Source organism: Pelecanus crispus, chromosome W, assembly GCF_030463565.1.
Source record: "Pelecanus crispus isolate bPelCri1 chromosome W, bPelCri1.pri, whole genome shotgun sequence".
NCBI lineage: Eukaryota > Metazoa > Chordata > Aves > Pelecaniformes > Pelecanidae > Pelecanus > Pelecanus crispus.
In genome coordinates this window covers 2150250-2173912 of record NC_134675.1, presented here as the reverse complement: position 1 = coordinate 2173912, position 23663 = coordinate 2150250, and the positions used below count along the sequence as shown (strand labels likewise).

General features: G+C 42.4%; 1 protein-coding gene across 1 annotated transcript; it reads right to left on the bottom strand.

Annotated features, from left to right (window-relative positions):
* Positions 1–4201: 4201 nt before the first annotated feature.
* LOC142596536 (tubulin-specific chaperone A) lies at positions 4202–23222 on the bottom strand. The gene is made up of 4 exons (XM_075725689.1): positions 23170–23222; positions 21042–21147; positions 6612–6698; positions 4202–4282 (listed from the first exon to the last, which is right to left on the bottom strand). The coding sequence occupies exons 1-4, from the start codon at positions 23220–23222 to the stop codon at positions 4202–4204; spliced, it is 327 nt and encodes a 108-aa protein (XP_075581804.1).
* Positions 23223–23663: the final 441 nt, after the last annotated feature.

Sequence of the window (23663 nt, the reverse complement as noted above, 5' to 3'; positions counted from 1 at the left end):
CTGGAGCAGGCTCCTGGCAGGACCTATGGAGAGAGGAGCCCACGCTGGAGCAGGTTTGCTGGCAGGACTTGTGACCCCGTGGGGGACCCATGCTGGAGCAGTCTATTCCTGAAGAACTGCACCCCATGGAAAGGACCCATGCTGGAGCAGTTTGTGGAGGGCTGTCTCCTGTGGGTGGGGTCCCATGCTGGAGCAGGGGAAGAGTGTGAGGAGGAAGGACCGGCAGAGACAACATGTAATGAACTGACTGTAACCCCCATTCCCCTTCCCACTGCGCTGCTCAGGGGGAGGAGGTAGAGAAAATTGTGAGTGAATTTGAGCCTGGGAAGAAGGGAGGGGTTGGGGGGAAGGCATTTTAAGATTTGGTTTTATTTCTCATTACCCTACTCTGGTTTGATTGAGAGTAAATTAAATTAATTTCCCCGAGTCGAGTCTTTTTTGCCCATGATGGTAATTGCTGAGTGACCTCTGCCTGTCCTTATCTTGACCCAGGAGCCTTTTGTTATATTTTCTCCCCCCTGTCCAGCTGAGGAGGGGGAGTGAAAGAGTGGCTTGGTGGGCACCTGGCATCCAGCCAGGGTCAACCCACCACAGTTGCAAATCTCAGCCAGAGAGAGGTGCAGCTTAGTTATTGGAATTAGAGCCGGAAGAATAGGGGTGAGGAAGGGATGTGTGGCTTAATGGTGTGCTTCCTACAGTTCATGCTGAAGTGTGGATGTTTCCTGGATCCTCTTTTTACGTATTTAACTACAACATGTAGTTTTCAGAAGAAAATTAAGTTCTTTTCCTGGATCTTCCTCCTAGATTGTAAACACTGTAAAACAACAACCCAAAATATGGTGCTAATAAATTGCAGGGTTTGCTTTTCATGCAGAGTATTTTGAGATGTATTGTATTAGAGGCCTGTGAGAAGCATTATTTTAGAATCATGGTTACTTTTATGAATGTAAGAAACTTGCCTTCAAAGAATCCTTGGGCAATTATTGCTGGGGACAAAAGTGCTTTGTATTAATTAAAACACTTTTAGTAACATAACAAAAGCAACTGGCCTGCAAATTAGGCAGTTACAAGAAATTATCTGTGTGTTGTGGAGGTTTTTCAAGTGAAGGAAGGAGTTTAAATTAGAGGACAAACAGAGCTTTGAAACTACTTTCAGTTTTGAATATACAGTATAACTGAGGACTTGAGAAGTATTAGTTTCCAGGTGAAGATATCAAGTTTGTTTTGTAGTTGTACTTCAGATGCAGCACATTTTCTGAATCAAAGGGCAAGAATCTTAACTGTGCAAGGGTAAACTTAAAAGCAGGTAGTAGCTAGCAAGCATGTGATCAGAGCAATGGGCACGGGACTTATAATGATAACTTACAAATTGTTATTTTCTGTCTACCTTTTTTTTTTAAAATCACCTTTGGACTCCTGTTCTGCTATGGCCTTTCAGTAAAACAAATGCTTTGTTCAGCTGGCAAATAATTGAGAAACTTCTTAAAAGTGTTCTGCCAGCAAGAGAGAGAAATGTCCAGGGCATAAAAATGCATTCATGATAAGAGTGCAGTATGAAAACTTCCAAGTGATAAATGAACACGTATCATCATATGTAAGGGTAAATACAGCTTGTGTCAATCTTAGGTAGACTTTGAAAGGCATCAGTAAAGCTAGTGATAAGGTTCAAAGAGGACAGAGGTCAAAAATGTTGCCCACAGGACTTTTCTTTTTTGGAATGGTCTCTTGTATCCGCTAATGCAGACTATGTATCTCCCAAAAGAGTAGGTAACTTTAAAATTAGAAATAACATGGTGTCACTTGATGTGCTACTGCCTTTTAAGTTTGGGATCTGAGAGGACAATAACAATACTACTACTTAGGCTTAATTTTCTGTATTTTACTTCACTATGGAAATTGACCCCAGTCTAAATGATAAATGTTTTGTCAGCAAAAATAATCTTCTATATGAATAATCTGCATCTGGCCACTCGGAGCACTGCTGGAAAAATTTAGTCTGCCATAATATATCACTGGATCAACTGTTTACTAGCATGAATAATGCATTAACTGCATGGATTTGCCAATCACCCTTCAAGGGCCAGCCCTATGTTATTTCTGCCTTGTCACAATTCTTTGGTATAGTTTTTACAGATATCATGCTGCTGTCCTCTTAGAAGTTAGACACTTTCAGGGGCACCTGGAGACAAGAAGAGAGCAAGTCCTTTCAGGTATGAACATACCTTGATTTTCATTAGTGAGGATGGCTATTTTCTGTACAACAGAATATGATCAGTCTTTTGGAGAACTTGGTAAGAGGGAAGAAGAAATGAATAGGGGAGAGTATCATCTTAGTTCATGATGTAATCAGAGGGAGCTAGAAAATAGCTTGGACAGAGATGTATAGGCAAACATGAGAAACCACTCTACCCTATAAACTATTGCACCAAGAAACTTTTCCCTGGAGTCTGGTTTATATGTTAACTACTCAGTCCCATGCACCCTTAACTCTAAATGCCAACTTAAGCTATACCACAATGCTACTTCCCTTCAGCCACTACAGGTCCCACCTATGTTTAGATTTCATGCTGACCTGTATTTCTTGTAGTACTCAGCAACTGCACATCATTTTTCTGTGGGTTTGTTTTCGAGAAGTGTGTATTATTTCTTCTGAAGAAGAGTAATTTTTATTTTAAATTCTGCCTTACCCAGCAGACTTGACAGCCCCCCCTTTTCAGCTCATCATTTATTCACCACACTCCACTCAAGGGCCTGCAAGCATAGTTACTATTATGCTGACTGCAGTCAGTCAGCTAAGGCAGGCTTTGTCTGCTCCAGCTGCTGTTCCTGGTGAAGTTTCATAGAAAAAAAACTTACTGAAATGAGTATGCAAAGACAGATGTTCTCTTCAGTAGCTGTTCATTTGCCCTGTGAACAGGGCAGTGTCTGTTTGGCAATTACATGCCTAGGACACAATGCTAGTAAGAAGGTGTGCATATACTCTTATAAAATCATAGTTGTTGCCACAAACATTTTTTATCTCTTAGCACTGTCTAATACTGGTCTGGGGTCACCTACTTCTAAAGTAGGTCATTCTGCAGTCAATCAGAAATCTTGCAATGTTGATAATCTGTCAGAGCAGTGCTTAAGAGTGATGGAGAGGTAGACATTAAGCACATTGAGAGTAAGGTACACAAATAGAGGTACTGAAACTGCAGTTTACCCAAACTCAGGCAAATTAACAAAAAATTTTAATAAGAGTAATGCTATATTGCACCTCACAAAATGTACACTGTGCTTTGTGTTGCCTTTAAGGAGCATGCAAAAAAACTTTCAAACTAGAAAAACTAATGTAAAAGGCTTTCTTGTTCATCAGAACTTACTCTTTGCTGTTTGGAGAAGCTGTTCTGAAAGAACCACAGCTTTTGTACATGTTTAGTCTTCCAGGCAGATTAAGTGTTGTTCCCCTACCCGTTAGTTCTCTTTCAGCTTCTGGGGTTTAAGCTTTGTTCAAAGAAACTCACTTAAGCCAAGGTGCTTTCAGGAAAAGCATTCAGTCCAGAACTCTTACCAGCAGATCCAACTGACAACATACTAGTCATCTGCTAAATTCCGTTTCTTGAAAAAGTAACAGAATTTTGATCGATGGTAATTGTGTGAATTGGGCTCTATGAATCAACCCCAGGCAAATTGAGAAAGATTTGGAATCAGCTCTTAATTCTGTCTTGGGCTTAAAGATAAACAAGGAGTAATACTTGATAAAACTGCAAATAAATTGCATCACAGAAAAAAGATGGGTGACATTGAAGGGTCATTTACTCCATCTCTTCTTTCAGTACAGATCATTGTGCTATAATGGCTTGAAATTGCCTCTAAAGTATTTATTGGTCCCTCACATTCCTTACATAGCTAAACTTTCTTAGCCTGAATTGTTCAGATTAAGTTCTGTATATTAGCTATTACACTATTATGATTACATTAAATAGGCTTTATTTTTTTTCTTTCTGTAACTGAGGTGAACTAGAAATGTTTCTATTTTGCCTGAATATGGAACACACAGATGTTTCAGAACATCCTTTATTTGATGCATCTTGCAGTTAGAGAAAGGCCAGTTTGCATAAAGGGAACCTTAGCAAGCCAATAATAGTAATAGAGCCATAGTCAAATGAAAGTGTGGAATGGACCCAGTGCTAATGCATATAAAGAAAGTACTGAAAAACTTCTAGGCTTCCAGCTTCACTGACTCTAGTATGGAACGTGCTTCTTTATACTCTTCGGCTTCTTCCAGTTCTTTTTCATTTTCCTGGAATTAAAAACAAAACTTTTGAGTACTTTGAAAATAATGGACATGGGATTAAATTTAAGAAGGAAACTATGAAACACAGCTGTATCATTATTGAAAACACTAGCTTTACATAATTCAAAGCACAGGTAATTTCTTTTGGCCTGCATAACAGCATAACTGAAACCAATAACAGCAGAACTCAGAACAAGAGTACCATTAGGAAAAAGCCTAAGCAGAGATTGACAATTGAAAAAACATACTACTACACAGTTGATTTTAAGCATTGAAGGTGAGCTAAGAACAGAAAGCAACCTTTAAAGACTTCCAAATTCTTAATAAGAATAGTAACTCCCCACATTCCTCGTTTTAACTTTGTACAGCACAGTGTATGGATCAATAGCATCACTTCTGCATGCCGCTGAAATCTAGACCAGCTAACTGTCAAGTAACTAGTTGAATGACAAAAGGACCCTAAATCCTGCCAGGTACTGAGCATTTATTTTGGAAAACAGTAGAGGCATACCACCCGAGGACAAGACACCTTGAATTTTCCTTTGAAAAGGGATTTGCATTTTAGCTGTCAAATGTGTCTGAGGCTTAACTTACGGTATGTATTTTTAGTCTCACAGTAGCATTTATATGTGTAGCGGAATTCTTGGTGAAAAATCAGCTTTTAAAATAAGCATGACTATCTCCAAACTTAGTATAGTTTCAGTGAATCTATTTGTACAAAATACTATTTATTCCTGTTGGTATTCATATCTTAAAAATGTGGCACTAGTTCTCATCTCACTAATAAATCATATAAGCAGTACTCAGTAAGGACTCAGCTGTCTTGTTTATTGTCCATGGCATAATAAAAGTAGTAAGCAAAGTATTTTGACTATTTCAGTTCACTACAAGCATATTATATACATCTACATGATCTAGAAAGACTACCTAAAGCAAGCGAACTATTTTTTCTCATCATGTAACTATCACAGGAATTCAGAGTCCATTCTATTCTAACAGTTCAGTATTTAAGTGTATGTTGAGTGTGCACTCCCTTAAAGACAGCTTCTAATATTCTAACACACACAGTTTTCATAGACTGAAGACCAAGTCTGCTAAGACAGTTATCTAAAATGAAATATTGGTATGTGTGGAGTAATTGCTGGAGGTGACTTAGAGATTAAACTTAGATTCACAATTTTAGGAAAGGCATAGCATTGAAGAAGCTTCCAGGGTGGAGTGCAGCTGGCATGCAAGGAATCCATTCCATCGAAAGTTCCCTAGGCTTGCAACCTTAGATGTCGGCAACACCAGGGGAACTTGGTGCACTGGCTCTAAGAGGAACTGCCCAGAGGGTGGAGCGGTGTGGAGACACCACGGCCAAGCTCTGTGATGATATGGGAACTTGAAGGTACCACGGAACTGATAAGCTGCATATTTGTTACCCTGAGCCAACAAACTATCATGATTTTGACAAAATGCTGTCCTTTTGGTAAACTTTGCTCATTATAATACCAAAACACACCTCCATCCCAAAACCTACCTGCCTCTAAGGTGAGACCACTCCTCACTGAGCCTGCGCTCTGAATTTTTCCGAGCCTATACCTTTAAAGCGAAGCGAGAAAGTTTTACCCCAATCATAACAAAAGTATGTATGCCTAGAGTCCCTCAAGCTCCACCTGAAAGGTAAAAATACTATAAATTGGCCTAAGAGAGAGGGGATGTTAGGGAAGATACCATCGTGTGCTACTCTGACCTCTGGGATCAGTCGACGGGCTGAGCCTCTCTTCCCCCCCATCGGGACGCCTTTGGGTAAGAATCTAACACTTGGTTATACCAAGTGCCTCCCCGGGGAATTTAGAAACCTCTATAGAGTCGCTTTTATGTCTTTTGATGCATCTGTGTTATTCAAAGCTTTGGTGTTTGCATGTGCCTTGCAGTCAGTGAATTTATCACTGGTAATCCAAAGAACCTGTGTGTCTGTTGCTTTAATAAATTGCTTTGATTTATTGGTCTAGCCGTGACAGTGGTCATTGAATGCAACCAGACGCTTTAAGTGTGGCCGTGGTAGTTCATGCAGCACGACTAGACGAAAGGTGCCTACGTTATTTGTGAATCCGTAATCGTGATAGTTCAGTGTACTGAACGCGACCGGACTTGTAACGATAAATTGGGGACCTTCCAAAGCCCTCTTGACGCAACAGTATGTTATAGGGTGCTAGTCTTGGGACCTATAAAAAGTAATTCTTCAGTCCAGTTCTAATATGCTGCAGTTGCACTACAGACAAGCATGTTTATCCAAGTTCATCAAGGAACATCAGCATTTCTTGATCAGTGGATTTGGTGCTATACTTACTAGTAGTTGAGTAAGATCTGCATGTGCAACTTCTAATCTGCGCTGGCAGTCTGGAATCATCATTTGTGACTCTTGTAAGATCTCAATCTGTGAAAATTAGAAGCCAGTTAAATGAGAATGTATTCCAGATAGGAACATTATTTTTTAAGATACGTCTTTACTCTGAAAAATCAGTAGTCCAGTCATCATCTAGGAACTTCAGAACAGTGGTACCTATTTTCTGAATAGGCTTTTTTATTGAGACACACTTAGCATGATTACTTAAAACTCTGTTAATTTACAGGACACTTCCATTTACTTTGTGCTTAATTAAATATAAAGTATTAAGTGAAAAAGAGTATTTAGAATAATTTTTTCCTTAGAAAAAGGTACTGCCTGGTAAGCTTTCCATAAAGCATTTGTTAAAAAGGCTATTTAAAACAAACTTTCTCCTGCTGTCGTGAAGCAGCTTCATCCAAAATGGGATCAGCTGGTTATATAAATGTCTCCTGCATCTTTTGGATAATAAAGGAAAACAGTGTTCAGATAATACCATATAGAGATAATTACTGCATGAAAAAAGTTATTGAGTTATTGATCACATTGTGTGCACATTGCAGGAAGCTCTGACTGAAAGAGAAAGGTAAAGAAAAATGAAAAGCAAAGACCAGCAGGCTCATATTTTTGATGCTTATCATGCATAAAAAGTTATTACTTATCTTTGTGCTTCATTTTAGGAGAAAGATTATTCTCACCATGCACTTTGAACAAAATTACTAAACTGGCACCCCACTGAATCTGAACATCCTGCCTCCTCCTACAGAAAACTTCAGATTTATACAAGGGAACATTTATTTCATGGAACATTTCTGGATCTGAAATCCAACTACTGAGAAGAAAACGTGTGCAGAGTTGTTCAATAATGTTAAATCTATTTAGAAATGAAAATAGGTTAGATATTTAAGTATGAAACCTCTTCTGCATTCAGGATAGCCTGCAACAGAAGGCTTTCACTTTAAATGGCTTACTTAATTCTGTCATTCCTATGTTGTATTCTTTCAGTATTAATGCTGCCGTACTGAAGGGAACAGTCATCACAAAAGGGAAGATAAGCTATGGCTAAGGATGTATTTATGCATACAGGAAGGCCTTTTGTAGTACAACATTATCATCATTCTTAAGTGTCATATGCTTAAGTTCTTAGTTCAAGTAATTTTTGAGAGAAGGGGTTTAAAAACTTTGTTTCTAATTTCCTTTCAGAGGATCTAGGGCAAAACCTGTCTACTTTGATGAAGCAAAGATGGGCGACAAATGTTTAAAAAAGTTAAGCACCCCCAAGTTCTAGTTCTCATCGGTATTATTACTTTCTTTTAAGCATTCAGCATTGGACTGTATTAAAAATAAGACTAATCAGTCTGCATGTTACACTTTCAGCAGTGAATGAATAAAGGTTTGTAACTTCTATAGAATGAGGTATGCCATGAGATGATGCCTTCTGCTTTATGTACTACAACTTTCTTCTACAAAGAATACCTACAGGAGCGAGAATATCCAATAATGACTTCCTTGGGCTAGTATTGCTAAATAGTTGTGTGTTGTAAAGCTGGTGGATGATATGGAAAGTAGTAACTTATTTGATATATGCCACTCAGTAAACGATCTGGGAAGGCATATAAGCTTGTCATGGTTTAGCCCCAGCCAGCAACTAAGCACCACACAGCCACTTGCTCACTCCCCCTGCCCCGGTGGGATGGGGGAGAGAATCGGAGGAGTAAGAGTGAGAAACACTCCTGGGGTGAGATAAGAACAGTTTAATAATTGAAATAAAGTAAAATGGTAATGATAATAATAACAATATAATAATAATATACAAAGCAAGTGATGCACAATGCAATTGCTCACCACCTGCAGACCAATGCCCAGACAGTTCCCGAGCAGTGATCACTGCTCCCCGGCCAACCCCCCCAGTTTCCATACTGCCCATGACGTCACATGGTATGGAATAGCCCTTTGGTCAGTTTGGATCAACTATTCTGGCTGTGCCCCCTCCCAGTTTCTTGTGCCCCTGGCAGAGCATGGGAAGCTGAAAAGTCCTTGACTGGCATAAGCAGTACTGAGCAACAACTCAAACATCAGTGTGTTATCAACATTCTTCTCCTACTAAATCCAAAACACAGCACTATGCCTGCTACTAGGAAGAAAATTAACTCTATCCCAGCCGAAACCAGGACAAAGCTGTAGTCCTGGCTGCTGTAAGAAAAGAACAAAACTACCTTAACCACTCTGTTCAAAACAGAATTTGACTGAGATCTAAAGGGGTACCAGAGTTTTATTTACGTTTGCCTGCAGTTATGCAATAAGAAATAAAAAACAGAAGGAAGATAAATCCTGTAACTACATTCAGTAGGTGCAAACGGTTGGAGATTGGAACAGGAATTTTGTGGAACCAAGATTATTAGTTGATTACTGAACTACCTATGTAAACTTTGATAACTTCTACATAAACCACTTTTTTCCAAGATAATCCCAGATGGACCATTTACTGTTACAAATGTATATAATAAAGCAAAGTCAAAAGCTCGAATAATTAGATAAGCTTTAGGACTGGAATTTTTAAAAAGTGTTTGCTCTCCAAATTCTATCAAAATTTAAACAGCAGCCCCAGCCCTCTCCCCTTCCCCAACGCATTCTAGAAACTTTCTGACTAAATTCTAAGGAATTTAAATTATAAGCAGGTCACAGAGGAAGTTATTACATGAAACCAATCTAACTTTGCAAAGAACCATAAATATCTGCAAGGTTTCTGTGAATTACAATGCCAAATAGAAGTATTAAAAAAATGGAGTAACTGAAGTGCATCTAAATAAAGTGTTAAGACAAAATCAAAAAAGCACAAAAGTATGTACAGAGAGAAGCAAATTGAATTTGTTGTCAATAAGTGCATGTAGGATCAGAAGAGCTACTGTGACTAGTGAGGATGACATCCCTATACTGAAAAATCCAGTTAAACATTTCTTCAAAGAGCCACATTTCTGGTCAGTTGTCTTTCAGGATTGAAGGTATTTCTATACTAAGGGAGCAGATGTCTGGCATCTTTCAAAAGAAAGCAGTCTGCTCAGATGTGATGGAGTTCTCTAACTATTGGGGTGTATATAGCCCATTTGCTAAACATGATGTGTGGGTTTTTTTTGTAAATTGGTTCAGACGTCAAAGAACTAGTGTGCATAATGCACTATCAGTAGCCTTCAATCTGTTTTCCATAAATTCCAGACTGCAGTGACAGATAAAGCAGAACTGGAAATAGAAAAGCCAAATAGATGCAAACACACAGATCCACCTACCAGTTGCTTAAGTGGAAGGGCACCATAACAAAAATCAGACAATTATTTTACACATTCAAAATAAGCACAAAGGCCAAACACAACTCTGCGAAACAGCTGAGGAGGTAATGCCAGAGACTTTAAACATAAGCAACTTTGGTTTTAGCAGGTCCCACAATAAAAGTTCAAAGCCAGTATTTCAACTTATCTAGGCAGATCAGAGCTGCTCAGATGAGGCAGATTCTCTATTTTTTGGCTCACCCAAGCACTTAAACTAAAATAAATTTATGATACTTTAAGAATGCAAATAAATATTACTGCTTATGAATGTTGATACCAAGTATTCTGCAACATGAAGCAATTTTGCTCAGCCTAACTGACATGTATGGTGTAATGGGGACAACACTTTCATCAGCTTCAAAAAGACAGAAGCAGTGTTTGGTGGGGTTTTTTTTTGTTTTGGTGGTTTGTTTGTTTTGGTTTTTTTTTTTTTTTTTCAGCTGACCCACAACTTAACAAAAGATTTAGAGATGTGCAGACCCACAAATAATTTGAAAACAACAAGAAAACCTCCATAGGATGCTCTGTCATTCCTTGATCTTAACAAGGACAGCCTAATAAACTACCAGGTCACAGGGTATGGTGACAATATTGTTTTATATGACAGGAATGGTGTTCTAAACACAAAAGATAGGCTAAGAAAAATTAGAAATGTGAATGAGTCATATATATATATGAATTATATACACATACATGAATATATATTTATGCTTTTAAATACTGCCGCATAATCACTTGCCCTTTGTTGCACAACTGAAAATAGATAATCATAACAGTATGGCTCTACTCAAAGACAGTAGGGAAGAAAAGAAAAAGCATGCAAATAATTCAGTTTGCTAAGAAAAGTGCTACTTGTTTGAACTACTTCTCATCAGAAAGTTTGTAAAACACATTGACCAGTTACAGCCATATCTGATGGAAGGACAGAGACCCAAAAGAAAAAAAAGGAAATCTCTAAGTATCATGAATACCAATGGTTCCAAAATTAATAATCCTACTAAGGAAAAGCCTGTAGCACAAAGTAAACAGTGATGCTAAGGCTACTGGTTGGCTAATCAACATATTTGTAACTTAAATCCACAGTATGGTATTACTTCTCACCTCACTGGTAATCAGGGAATATAAAGGCACAAACTGCTGAGCCAGGATGGTGGCAAGGGGATGCAGGGAGTAGGACAGCATAGGTGATGTAGGAGAAAGCTGGGTATAGGGAAGGCAGGAGCTCACAGGAGGTAGAGCATTAAGGGGAATATAGAAAGGAAAAAAAACCCAAACACAAAAACTGTAGGAAAACAAGTTTTATTAGTTCCTTTGAAGCAACTTGCTTTATTTTCACATAGCAGGCTATCCACAAATATAGGACAAAGAACACACTGCAGTCTGTTGCGAGTTCTTTGCCAAATACATTTGATCAAAACACTTCTGAAGGACCACGAACAAAAGCTTGCAGTAAAGAATTGGAGAACGTTGTTTTGTTTCTACAGTACTTGAGCATTTCAGGCACTGAAATGGCCATGTATCAGCCACAAACTAACTACCATTTGTAGCAAGAAAGCTGGAGGAGAAAACCCTCTAGATCTAAATGCCTTGGTATTTCAAACAAGCTTTCTCTGCAGCCCCTCTCAGGTGAGGGACAATCCTGTTTCTTTTAAAGCAGATCACTTTATGACATAAAAGGCAGAAAGGTTCCTCTGGTCTTTTTGGAAAACAGTTTGTCGCTGGCTGTTTTCCACTAGTGTACAACTGTAAGGTTTTTTTTCACTGCCAGCAGCAGGGGATGGAGGGAGAACACCACATGACTTGAAGCTGAAAAATAGAGATACTGTTCAGAGGACAGAAGCAAAACTCCATGTCCTCCACTGAAAAAGTTTTTAATTAAATACTCTGTATCATAAATTACAGATAGTACTCCTTTAAAATTAACTTAGAGGATGATAATGGAATTATCCATTACAGAAAGTTGTCATTTAATCAGCAGACAGCACATTTCCTCCCAGCAACTCAAAATTCTACCTGAACCATGTTGATGCAAGTATAAAGCCTCACCCTATAAACAAGTGAGAGGTGGTAAACATCTGAATGAAGAGGTTTCTTTGGGAGTAGCATAAAGAAAACAATGACAAAAGACAGACTTGCTTTCCCAACAATAATGGCTCAACCTTGTTAGAACAACTAACCAAATTTTCTCTCTCAAGGTTAAGCCTGGGGGAGAGGTTTAGAGGGTTGGTTTTTGTTGTTGGTTCTTTGCTTGTTAAGATAGCATATAGATTCTGAATGCATGCTTTGCTAAAAGGTAGCAGGCTGGTTAGGAGATGTTTTAGAGTAAGCTTGAAGGTTTGAGAGGAATCCCCTATCTGTTTTGTGGAGGCAAAATACCTGGGGAAATATTTGTGCTAAAATTGGAAGCAGAACAGACATGGGAAGTTCCCTAGATAGACAGAAGGCAGAAAAATCAAGTCCAGATTTTTTTTCCTCCCTCTAGAGCAGAGGAAAAGTGAGCACAACTACAGAAGAAATGAATCATGTCCCATCTCGGTAGCAAGTCTTTTCTACCATAGGAATGTTGCCATACTAACTTATTCCAAATATTGCACAAGTGCCTTTAATCTTCAGTGTAAAATCTGGAATCCCAAAGGTATTTACACCTGCCTAGATAAAAAGGAAAAACAGCCTCTGGAAAACAGAAGGGAAAAAGGAAGATCACAGTAATGATTTTTCATCATTTGGTCTCTTTCAGAAAGCACATTAGGCAATAAAACCAAAGTTTGAAAGCATTTTTAATATCACCTGTATGTTAGGAATATTCTTCTGTATTTAATATAGAGAATTCCAAGTTGCTAGCTTTTAAGGAAACAAATTGTGCTTGTTAAGGATACTATCCAAATACATAAGGGGGAGCATTAGACCCTTCATTAGTATTTCCACTGCCTTTTTACCTAAGCAGCTAGAGCTACAGAGTTCAGATTATTAAGCAAAGATCATATATGCTTAGAAAAAAACAACTTATGAAAATAATCAGACTGCAGGGAAACTGTATGTTTCATCAATATTACAGTGTTCCTTTCAGCTAGAACTCCTCCAGTAACAAGGTTAGCAGCTCATTATCATCTTCGACAATAATTTTCCAAAACAATATAAATTATTTGCAAATGTATATTCAAACCAGCATCCTGCTACTGCTATGTCTTTTGAATGCGGTTCAGGTCTTGTTTAGGGTTAAACAACTATTTAAAAATACCATCCAGAGACCAACCCCCCGCAACAAGCACTGCAGCCGCTCCAACCCCCGCAGCAGGCACTGCATTGCGGTTACTCCAACCCCCACTACAGGCATGTGGCTAGTCAAACCCTGGTGAAAGACACTGCAGCTGAACCAGAGGACCAACCTGCGTTGGTATCAGTTGCCCCCATACACAAGAAGAAATACTGGAAGCGAAAGTCAGCTCGTTTACAAAGGGATGATGAAAAAACAGGGCCATCACAAGAGGAGGAGGAGGAACTCGTAAATGAGATGGTAACCACCCGATCCCCATCCCTGAGTGAGCTGCGAGATATGCGAAAAGATTTCAGCCTTCGTCCAGGCGAGCACATCATCACCTGGCTGCTCCGATTCTGGGATAATGGGGCCAGTAGCCTGCAATTAGAGGGTAAGGAAGCCAAGCAGCTGGGATCCCTTTCTAGGGAAGGGGGCATTGACAAAGCAATTGGAAAAGGGGCAAAAATGCTCAGCCTCTGGAGGTAACTTCTGTCAGGTATGAAGGAAAGGTATCCCTTCAAGGAGGATGTTTTATACCGCCCAAGCAAATGGACCACTGTAGAGAAGGGTATCCAGTAGCTGAGGGAATTAGGCGTGCTGGAGGTGATTTATAGTGACCTGAACAATGAGCAGTTACCCAAAGATCCAGATGAAGTCAGGTGCACACGACCCATGTGGCAGAAGTTGGTATGGAGCACACCAGCATCGTATGCCAACTCGTTGGCAATACTGGCCTGGAAAGATGAAGAGGCACCAACGGTGGATGAAGTCTCTCTTCCTCCCTTGTCTCAGCTGTAGAGAAACTGTCCCAAGAGGTCCAGCAACTCAAAGAGAATAGGTCCTGCTCTCCACCTATACAGATCAATACCTCAGCTATTAGGAGTCAGCATTCTTCTGCTCAAGAGAGAGGATATAGAGGATACACACCACGGGGCACCCTGTGGTTTTACCTGCATGGCAATGGAGAGGACATGAGGGAGTGGGATGGTGTGAGAGACTGAAAGAGTTAATGTCTTAAACATTGTGGTGAAGCAAGTTATGGTCTCCATAGCACCACAGGTGAGAAGCTGATTGGTGAGAAGCAGGGAGGCATGTTGGAGGATGTGCAGTTCCGCCTTCTGATGGCCGAAGGTTATGCAGAGTTTATTTGAGGAAGGGGCTCACGACCACCCGAAAGACCCCTCACAACCACCCCCCCACAGTGGCGACTGCGCAGAAGACGGAGAAAATTCTGGAACAAGCCTCAAGGGGGGTGAGACTAGAGGCAGGGACTGGCCTATAAAAGACACAACACTGAGGAGCTACATGTGTGCTCCCACCACCAGAGGACTCCACACTGATGCTGCTCCGGACCAGCCTCTCCCAGCCTGGCCCCAGCGCTGCCGGCCCAGCTGGAGGCCCTGCGCTCCGAGAGCAGCGTGCCCACCGCTGGAGGACTGCGGTGTTTATCATCGACATTGCAGGATCCAAGGGTGGTGATATCTCTCTACTCTTTCTATAAATACAAATATTCGAATTAGAACCCACGTTGCCTATCACTGCGCTTCCCTAGTTTGGGTTGCCTACCGTTATGCTTTCCAAGTTCAGGTTTGTGTTTACCATCAATAAAGTGTTTAATTGATCGTTTGGTGTTGTTTCACCTTAATTTAGCCCAAGGGAATCACAGAACCTCCACGATCCTCTCTGGGCAGTCCAGTTTGGGTCATGACAGATGGAAAACTTACTTCGACTCGACGCAGGGGTGCGTGAGTTGCAAGGAAAAACTATTACAAAAGGTGGTTCTCCCAGGAAAATTGCAGCTCCAGTTTCCAGTGAGCAGTTCCCCAGACAGAGTAAGAGGGCGAATTGTACTTCCGATCTTAATCAAGGGACTTTTAGTTCACATTTACAAGGAGTGAACAGCGAATACTGTGACCAGTGGTAGAGGGGCCCTGCCTCCAGCCACGTGGAGGAAAGGGACAACCGGGTTTCCTGGACTGTGTGGATTCGATGGCCTGGAATGTCAGACCCACAGGAGTAGAAGGCTCTAGTGGACACTGGTGCACAGTGTACCCTAATGCCATCAAGCTATAGAGGGGCAGAACCCATCTGTATTTCTGGAGTGACAGGGGGATCCCAACAGCTCACTGTACTGGAGGCTGAAGTGAGCCTAACTGGGAATGAGTGGCAGAAGCACCCCATTGTGACTGGCCCAGACGCTCCGTGCATCCTTGGCATAGACTGCCTCAGGAGAGGGTATTTCAAGGACCCAAAAGGGTACCGGTGGGCTTTTGGGTTAGCTGCCTTGGAGACGGAGGAAATTAAACAGCTGTCCACCTTGCCCGGTCTCTCAGAGGACCCTTCTGTTGTGGGGTTGCTGAGGGTTGAGGAACAACAGGGGCAAATCGCTACCACGACTGTGCACTGGCAGCAATATCGCACCAACAGAGACTCCCTGATTCCCATCCATAACCTGATTCATCGCCTGGAGAGCCAGGGAGTGATCAGGAAGACTCGCTCACCCTTTAACAGTCCCATATGGCCAGTGCGAAAGTCTAATGGGGAGTGGAGACTAACAGTGGACTATCGCGGCCTGAACGAAGTTACACCGCCGCTGAGCGCTGCCGTGCCAGACATGCTAGAACTTCAATACGAACTGGAGTCAAAGGCAGCCAAGTGGTGTGCCACAATTGACATCGCTAATGCATTTTTCTCCATCCCTTTGGCAGCAGAGTGCAGGCCCCAGTTTGCTTTCACTTGGAGGGGTGTTCAGTACAACTGGAACCGACTGCCCCAGGGGTGGAAGCACAGCCCCACCATTTGCCATGGACTGATCCAGGCGGCACTGGAACAGGGTGAAGCTCCAGAACATCTGCAGTACATTGATGACATCATTGTGTGGAGCAATACAGCAGAAGAAGTTTTTGAGAAAGGGAAGAAAATAGTCCAAATCCTTCTGAAGGCCTGAAACAAAGTAAAGTCACGGGACCTGCAGAGGAGATCCAATTTTTAGGAATAAAATGGCAAGATGGACGTCGTCAGGTCCCAATGGATGTGATCAACAAAATAACAGCTATGTCCCCACCAACTAGCAAAAAGGAAACACAAGCTTTCTTAGGTGTTGAGGGTTTTTGGAGAATGCATATTCCAAATTACAGCCAGATCGTAAGCCCTCTCTACCAAGTGACCTGGAAGAAGAATGATTTCAAATAGGGCCCTGAGCAACAACAAGCCTTTGAACAAATTAAACAGGAGATAGTTCATGCAGTAGCCCTTGGGCCAGTCGGGCATGGCAACATGTAAAAACTGTGCTCTACACGACTGTCGTGGTTTAACCCCAGCCAGCAAGTAAGCACCACGCAGCCGCTCGCTCACTCCCCCTGCCCCGGTGGGATGGGGGAGAGAATCGGAGGAGTAAGAGTGAGAAACACTCCTGGGTTGAGATAAGAACAGTTTAATAATTGAAATAAAGTAAAATACTAATGATAATAATAACAATATAATAATTATGATAATGATAATAATAATAATAATATGCAAAGCAAGTGATGCACAATGCAATTGCTCACCACCCACCGACCGATACCCAGCCAGTTCCCGAGCAGCGATCGCTGCTCCCTGGCCAACCCCCCCAGTTTATATACCGAGCATGACGTCATATGGTATGGAATAGCCCTTTGGGCAGTTTGGATCAACTATTCTGGCTGTGCCCCCTCCCAGTTTCTTGTGCCCCTGGCAGAGCATGGGAAGCTGAAAAGTCCTTGACTGGCATAAGCAGTACTGAGCAACAACTAAACCATCAGTGTGTTATCAACATTCTTGTCATCCTAAATCCTAAACACAGCACTATGCCTGCTACTAGGAAGAAAATTAACTCTGTCCCAGCCTAAATGAGGACAACCAGAGCCAGGGGGAATGGCCCTACCTGGACCCTGTCAGAAAGCACCAGGGGACACTCGAGGTCCACCCCTAGGGTTTTGGAGTCAGGGATACAGAGGATCCGAAGCCTGCTATCCTCCAACTGAGAAAGAGATATTGGCAGCCTATGAAGGGGTTCGAGCTGCTTCAGAAGTGGTTGGTACTGAAGCACAGCTCCTGCTGGCACCCCGACTGCCGGTGCTGGGCTGGATGTTCAAAGGGAGGGTCCCCACTGCACATCATGCAACTGATGCTACATGGAGTAAGTGGGTTGCACTAATCACACAACGGGCTCGAATAGGAAACCCCAGTCGCCCAGGAATCTTGGAAGTGATCATGGACTGGCCAGAAGGCAAGGATTTTTGAATATCACCAGAGGAGGAGGTGACACTTGCTGAGGACGCCCCACTGTATAATACGTTGCCAGAAAATGAGAAGCAATATGCCCTGTTCACCGATGCATTTTGTCGCCTTGTGGGAAAGCATCGGAGGTGGAAAGCTGCTGTATGGAGTCCTATACGACAAGTCGCAGAAACTGCTGAAGGAGAAGGGGAGTCGAGTCAGTTTGCAGAGGTGAAAGCCATCCAGATGGCTTTAGATATTGCTGAAAGAGAAAAGTGGCCAGGCCTTTATCTCTGTACTGACTCATGGATGGTGGCAAATGCCCTGTGGGGGTGGCTGCAGCAATGGAAGCAGAGCAACTGGCAGCGCAGAGGCAAACCCATCTGGGCTGCCGCAGTGTGGCAAGATATCGCTGCCCAGGTAGAGAACCTGGATGTAAAAGTACATCAAGTAGATGCTCACGTACCCAGGAGTTGGGCCTCTGAAGAACATCCAAACAACCAGCAGGCGGATCAGGCTGCTAAGATGGAAGTGGCTCAGGTGGATCTGGACTGGCAACATAAGGGTGAATTATTTATAGCCTGGTGGGCCCATGACACCTCAGGCCATCAAGGAAGGGATGCAACATACAGATGGGCTCGTGATCGAGGGGTGGACTTGACCATGGACAGTATTGCGCAGGTTATCCATGAATGTGAAACATGCGCTGCAATCCAGCAAGCCAAGCGGTTCAAGCCCCTCGGGTATAGTGAACGATGGCTGAAATATAAATATGGGGAGGCCTGGCAGATTGATTACATCACACTCCCACAAACCCGCCAAGGCAAGCGCTATGTGCTCACCATGGTGGAAGCAACCACCGGATGGCTGGAAACATATCCCGTGCCCCATGCCACCGCCCGGAACACCATCCTGGGCCTTGAAAAGCAAGTCCTGTGGCGACATGGCACCCCAGAAAGAGTCGAGTCAGACAACGGGACTCATTTCCGAAACAACCTCATAGACACCTGGGCCAAAGAGCACGGCATTGAGTGGGTATATCACATCCCTTACCATGCACCAGCCTCCGGGAAAATTGAGCGATCCAATGGACTGTTAAAGACTACCCTGAGAGCAATGGGTGCTGGGACATTCAAACATTGGGATACACATTTGGCAAAAACCACCTGGTTAGTCAACACCAGGGGATCTGCCAATCGAGCTGGCCCTGCCCAATCAACACTTTTACGTACTGTAGAAGGAGATAAAGTTCCTGTAGTGCACATAAAAAATATGCTGGGGAAGACAGTCTAGGTTACTTCCCCCTCGGGCAAAGGCAAACCCATTTGTGGGATGATGTTGATTGCTATATAACACTGTATATCATCACTAGTATGGTTGCTATATGCCATGTCAACATTATTACAGTAAGAATCACCCAGATTAATGAAGAATGGGCTTTGATGAAACCAAGCAAAATGCAGCAGTGATGAAACCAGCACTGGCTTCAGCATACAACAATCCAACACTGCACACCATCTCTCCTGCTCTGAAAGACTGTGATGACAGATGGAACCCAGTCATGGACTAAATGAAAATGGACTTTTTAGAGGGACGGGCCATAGACAAAGGCATCTGTGTGTATATATCAAGACAGGGAAAGTGGTGGTGATTAATTGGGATGTATTGGAAAGTGTGGGACCTGGGCGTGACGTATACGGTATAGAATAAGGGGTGGATACTGTCCTGGTTTCGGCTGGGATAGAGTTAATTTTCTTCCTAGTAGCAGGCATAGTGCCGTGTTTTGGATTTAGGATGAGAAGAATGCTGATAGCAACAACTAAACCATCAGCATGTTAAGTACTGCTTATGCTAGTCAAGGACTTTTCAGCTTCCCATGCTCTGCCACGTGCACAAGAAACTGGGAGGGGGCACAGCCAGGACAGCTGACCCAAACTGCCCCAAGGGCTATTCCATACCATACGGCATCATGGGCAGTATAGAAACTGGGGGGGATTGGCCAGGGAGCAGCGATCGCTGCTCGGGAACTGTCTGGGTATCGGTCGGCAGGTGGTGAGCAATTGCAATGTGCATCACTTGCTTTGTATGTTATTATTATTATTTTCCCTTCATCTTCTGTCCTATTAAACTGTCTTTATCTCAGCCCACAAATTTTACTTTTTTGTTCTGATTCTATCCCCCATCCCACTGGGGAAGGGGAGAGTGAGTGAACAGCTGTGTGGCATTTAGCTGCCTGCCCTGTTAAATCACAACAGAATTATTAACTAAAAGCAATTTTTAAAATGTGTAACTACAGATATTTTTCCTGAAGAATTTCTCAAAGTATTAACTCTATCCAAAATGTTTTTTTGAGCGAGCTCTCCTGGTGTTATGTAGTTTTCTTTAGTGTAAGAAATTTGATCCTATGAAAATCATGCACATTCTTTCTGAGCCTCCAAGTTCTTTATAACCCAAAATATTAACAACTTCTAGAATGAAAAGTGCTCTAAAATAACAATAAGTGAAGATGCCATTGGAGGAATTGATTGCTTTCAAAGCAGATCAGACAATTTCTAAATGAATCGAGACTATTCTCTTTGAATGCTTTTGTCATTGGTCTCTGAAAATACCTTCAGGTACTGTGTAACATTTCATTTCATTCCATGTTTTTGACTTTGATGATAGCTTGCCAGGTCACTGTGGAAATACCACAGTGCAGTCAAATCATCCGATGAATGGGGGACACTAAAAATGGGAATTGCATTCATTAGTTCTTGTTAGCACCAGCAGATCTTTGGAAATACTATTTCTGTAGGATCTTGGAGTCTCAATCTGTGGTGAAGCAGAAGACAGCTCAGTTTTATAAATACAGTTCTTTATTTGTATACAAATTGTTTGTATTTCTTTCTCACAGCATAATGAAAGCAAGGCGGGACATGCACACATGAACTGAAATCTGAACTTGTTTAAAAAGTTCTTTTAGTTTGTTCTAAAAGGGCTTTCTCCTAGCTTGTTTTCATTTATTTTTATATGGGTTTTGTTTAACCTATTCTTCCTTTGTTTGAAAACGAAGATGGGAGAACAGTAGGTTTTATAACACAAAGTCACCAGACTACTGAAACAAGTGAAAATAATTTTCATTTACAGTTTCAGTTTCTGTGAAGATTTAATAGAAAACATATAAACTAATCTCCCAAACCCAAGCCTTGCTCAATGACAAGGAAACTTGACGCTCCTCCTTCCAAAAGGGCACGTACCAACTGTCTGCAACAACTGTCCTTTATGGGGAACCTTCCAAGAAAAAATTAATCATATTCTAATAGTGACTCTAAACCATACCCATTGTTAGTGAGTGACAGCCATCCTGACACCAAGTGCTAAACAATCCATACCCAGTCTCCTTATAATTTAACAGTTCTGGAGGAAAGGAAGTTTCTACAAATGCATATTACGAATTTTATAATTGACAGGATTTTAGCCTAGTACTTATATAACAGGAATCTGGAAAAAGGTACAGGATATTCTTTTATTTAAGGATGACTATGATTAAATCAGAGCAAAGAAGGATTTTACAAAACAAGTTTTAGGATAGTTTACCTGCTTCTTAATTCCATAATCATCACATGCTTCAGCTTTCATTTTTTCAATCTTTTCTTCTTGCTGTTTTGCTTCTTTTTCATACATAACTTTTTCTTTTGCCAATCTGCAATTAAACCAAGTGATTGTGTTAATCTGGTTCTATTATGGTAAAAAGTTACGCCATTGAAAACAAAAAAAAAACCAAACCCTGAAAGCTGCAGCCCTATGAGATAATACACAGTTTTATAAAAAAAGGCTCTTAACCACTGTAAAATAACTGCATCTAGGAAATGCTGAATTTAGCTATAATAATTCTTATAAGAATAATTTCAATTAAAAATATTTTTAAAATATTCTGCGTGGGCTTATCTATATAGAATATCCTAAAAAGCTATATACTGGTACTTCATTTCAAATACATAATAGAAACAGATAAGAAGCTGCCTTGTAGATCTGGATAACTGCTAATAAAGACAGCAGTACAGAGGAGAAAGCTATCTCTCTATCTCAAAAAAAGTCCTCACATCATAGGTAGCCAAAACAAACTTAATATTAAGATATCTGCAAAGGCAACACTCTTATCATTGACTTTTAGATCAGCATTTACCAGACTTTCTCATCACTATCCAGACTAATAGTTTTGTGAGTGACCTATTGTCATGGTTTAGCCCCAGCCAGCAGCTCAGCACCACGCAGCCACTCGCTCACTCCCCCTACCCCGATGGGATGGGGGAGAGAATCGGAGGAGGAAGAGTGAGAAACACTCCTGGGTTGAGATAAGAACAGTTTAATAGTTGAAATAAAGTAAAATAGTAGTAGTAGTAGTAATAATAACAATATAATAATTACAGTAATAATAATAACCAAAGCAAGCGATGCACAATGCAATTGCTCACCACCCGCCGACCGATGCCCAGCCAGTTCCCGAGCAGCGATTGCTGCTCCCCAGCCAACTCCCCCCAGTTTCTATACTGCCCATGATGCCATATGGTATGGAATAGCCCTTGGGGCAGTTTGGATCAACTATTCTGGCTGTGCCCCCTCCCAGTTTCTTGTGCACCTGGCAGACATAGGAAGCTGAAAAGTCCTTGACTAGCATAAGCAGTACTGAGCAACAACTAAACCATCAGTGTGTTATCAACATTCTTCTACTAAATCCAAAACACAGCACTATGCCTGCTACTAGGAAGAAAACTAACTCTGTCCCAGCCAAAACCAGGACAACTATGAAAATCAGTTACAGGGTTTTTTTTTGAAGTTAGAAAATTATTTTAAAACCAAGTCATTTTTAAATTAACATTTTTGCATCATCTCTTATTAGTAAAAAAAGGCAAATTATACCATTTTTAAATTTGAGATTTCTCTGAATCTCCAGGGCTTCACATTCTGTCCTTGCCTCTCATTTTCCTGCTCTTGCAATATATTCCTGTAGATTTTTTTAAATCCTTGCCATAGCAACAGTTGAAGTTCCCCTTTCACCCTGCTGAGAAAGTCTGCTTGGTTAGGGCATCACTGAATGCTAGCAGCCAGTGGGAGCATGGAGGGGTGCAGACAGAGCAAGTAATGAAAGAATCCAACAGATGCAGAGTAAAAGCTCTTAAGTTATGGACTACTCAAAAAGCAGAAATATACTAACCAGGGATGAAGTATTTGCTGAGGTACTGCAAGAAGCAACCTGGATGGCTGGGGGAAAACTGATGGGGTACTGAACCAAGAAAACTGAAAGAGCATCTGTCCTGGTTTAATTGCAGTCTCGGGAAAGAAAGGCCTTTTCCTGACGACGGTACGCAAGGGGAAGAAACCGGCGGCCATGGCAGAACTTGTGCCACAGCCGCCCTCCAGCACACCTCGGCAGCCCCACCCCACCGCAAAACGCCCCAGCACAACAACAACCCCCAGACCCCGCAGCAGGCACGGCCGGCAGCGTACGAAGCCCCACTCGCAGCCCCTCCGCTCGGCCCGGCGGAGCCCCCGGGGGCCGCAGCGGCGGCATGGCTCCCTCCCCACTTAGGGCAACGGGAACCGCCCTCAGAGCTCGCAGCAGGGCCGAGCCCGCTCCTGCTCTCCGCTCGCCCCCTCAGGAGCGACGGGACCGTCCTCAGCCTCCCCCAACGGCTCCCCCCCACCCCCGCGCGCGCGCACTCACCGCCTCACGACGCCGGTCTTGATCTTGATCTGCCTCAAGCGCGAGTCAGCCATGACGGGACTGGCGGAGGAGCAGTGCGGACTAGGCCCGAGCAGCGCAGGGACCGAGGATACGGCACAGCCCGATCCCGCGCATGCGCCAAGCCGCCAGCCTGGGAGGCACCACCGGGAGCGGGGTCGGGGCTCCGCGCCTCTCCCCCTCCCCCCGCCCGGTGGAGGCGTCCCCATAGCGACCAGTGAGGGCCGGGCCGAGCCGGGTGCGGGCAGGCTCCGCGCAGGCTCCGCGGGCGCGCAGTAGCATGCGCGAGGCTGCGACCGCCCCTCGAGCGGCCAAGTGTAATTCACCATTTCTTCATAAGCACGCACGCAATAAAACCCTGAATTCACCCTCAGATACAGCAATAGGAGTTATTCTGAGGTAGAAACAAATTAAAAGGCAACATTAGCACTGGCAGCTCAATCCTAGCGTTATAACCGACTGACAGTTCAAGGGCT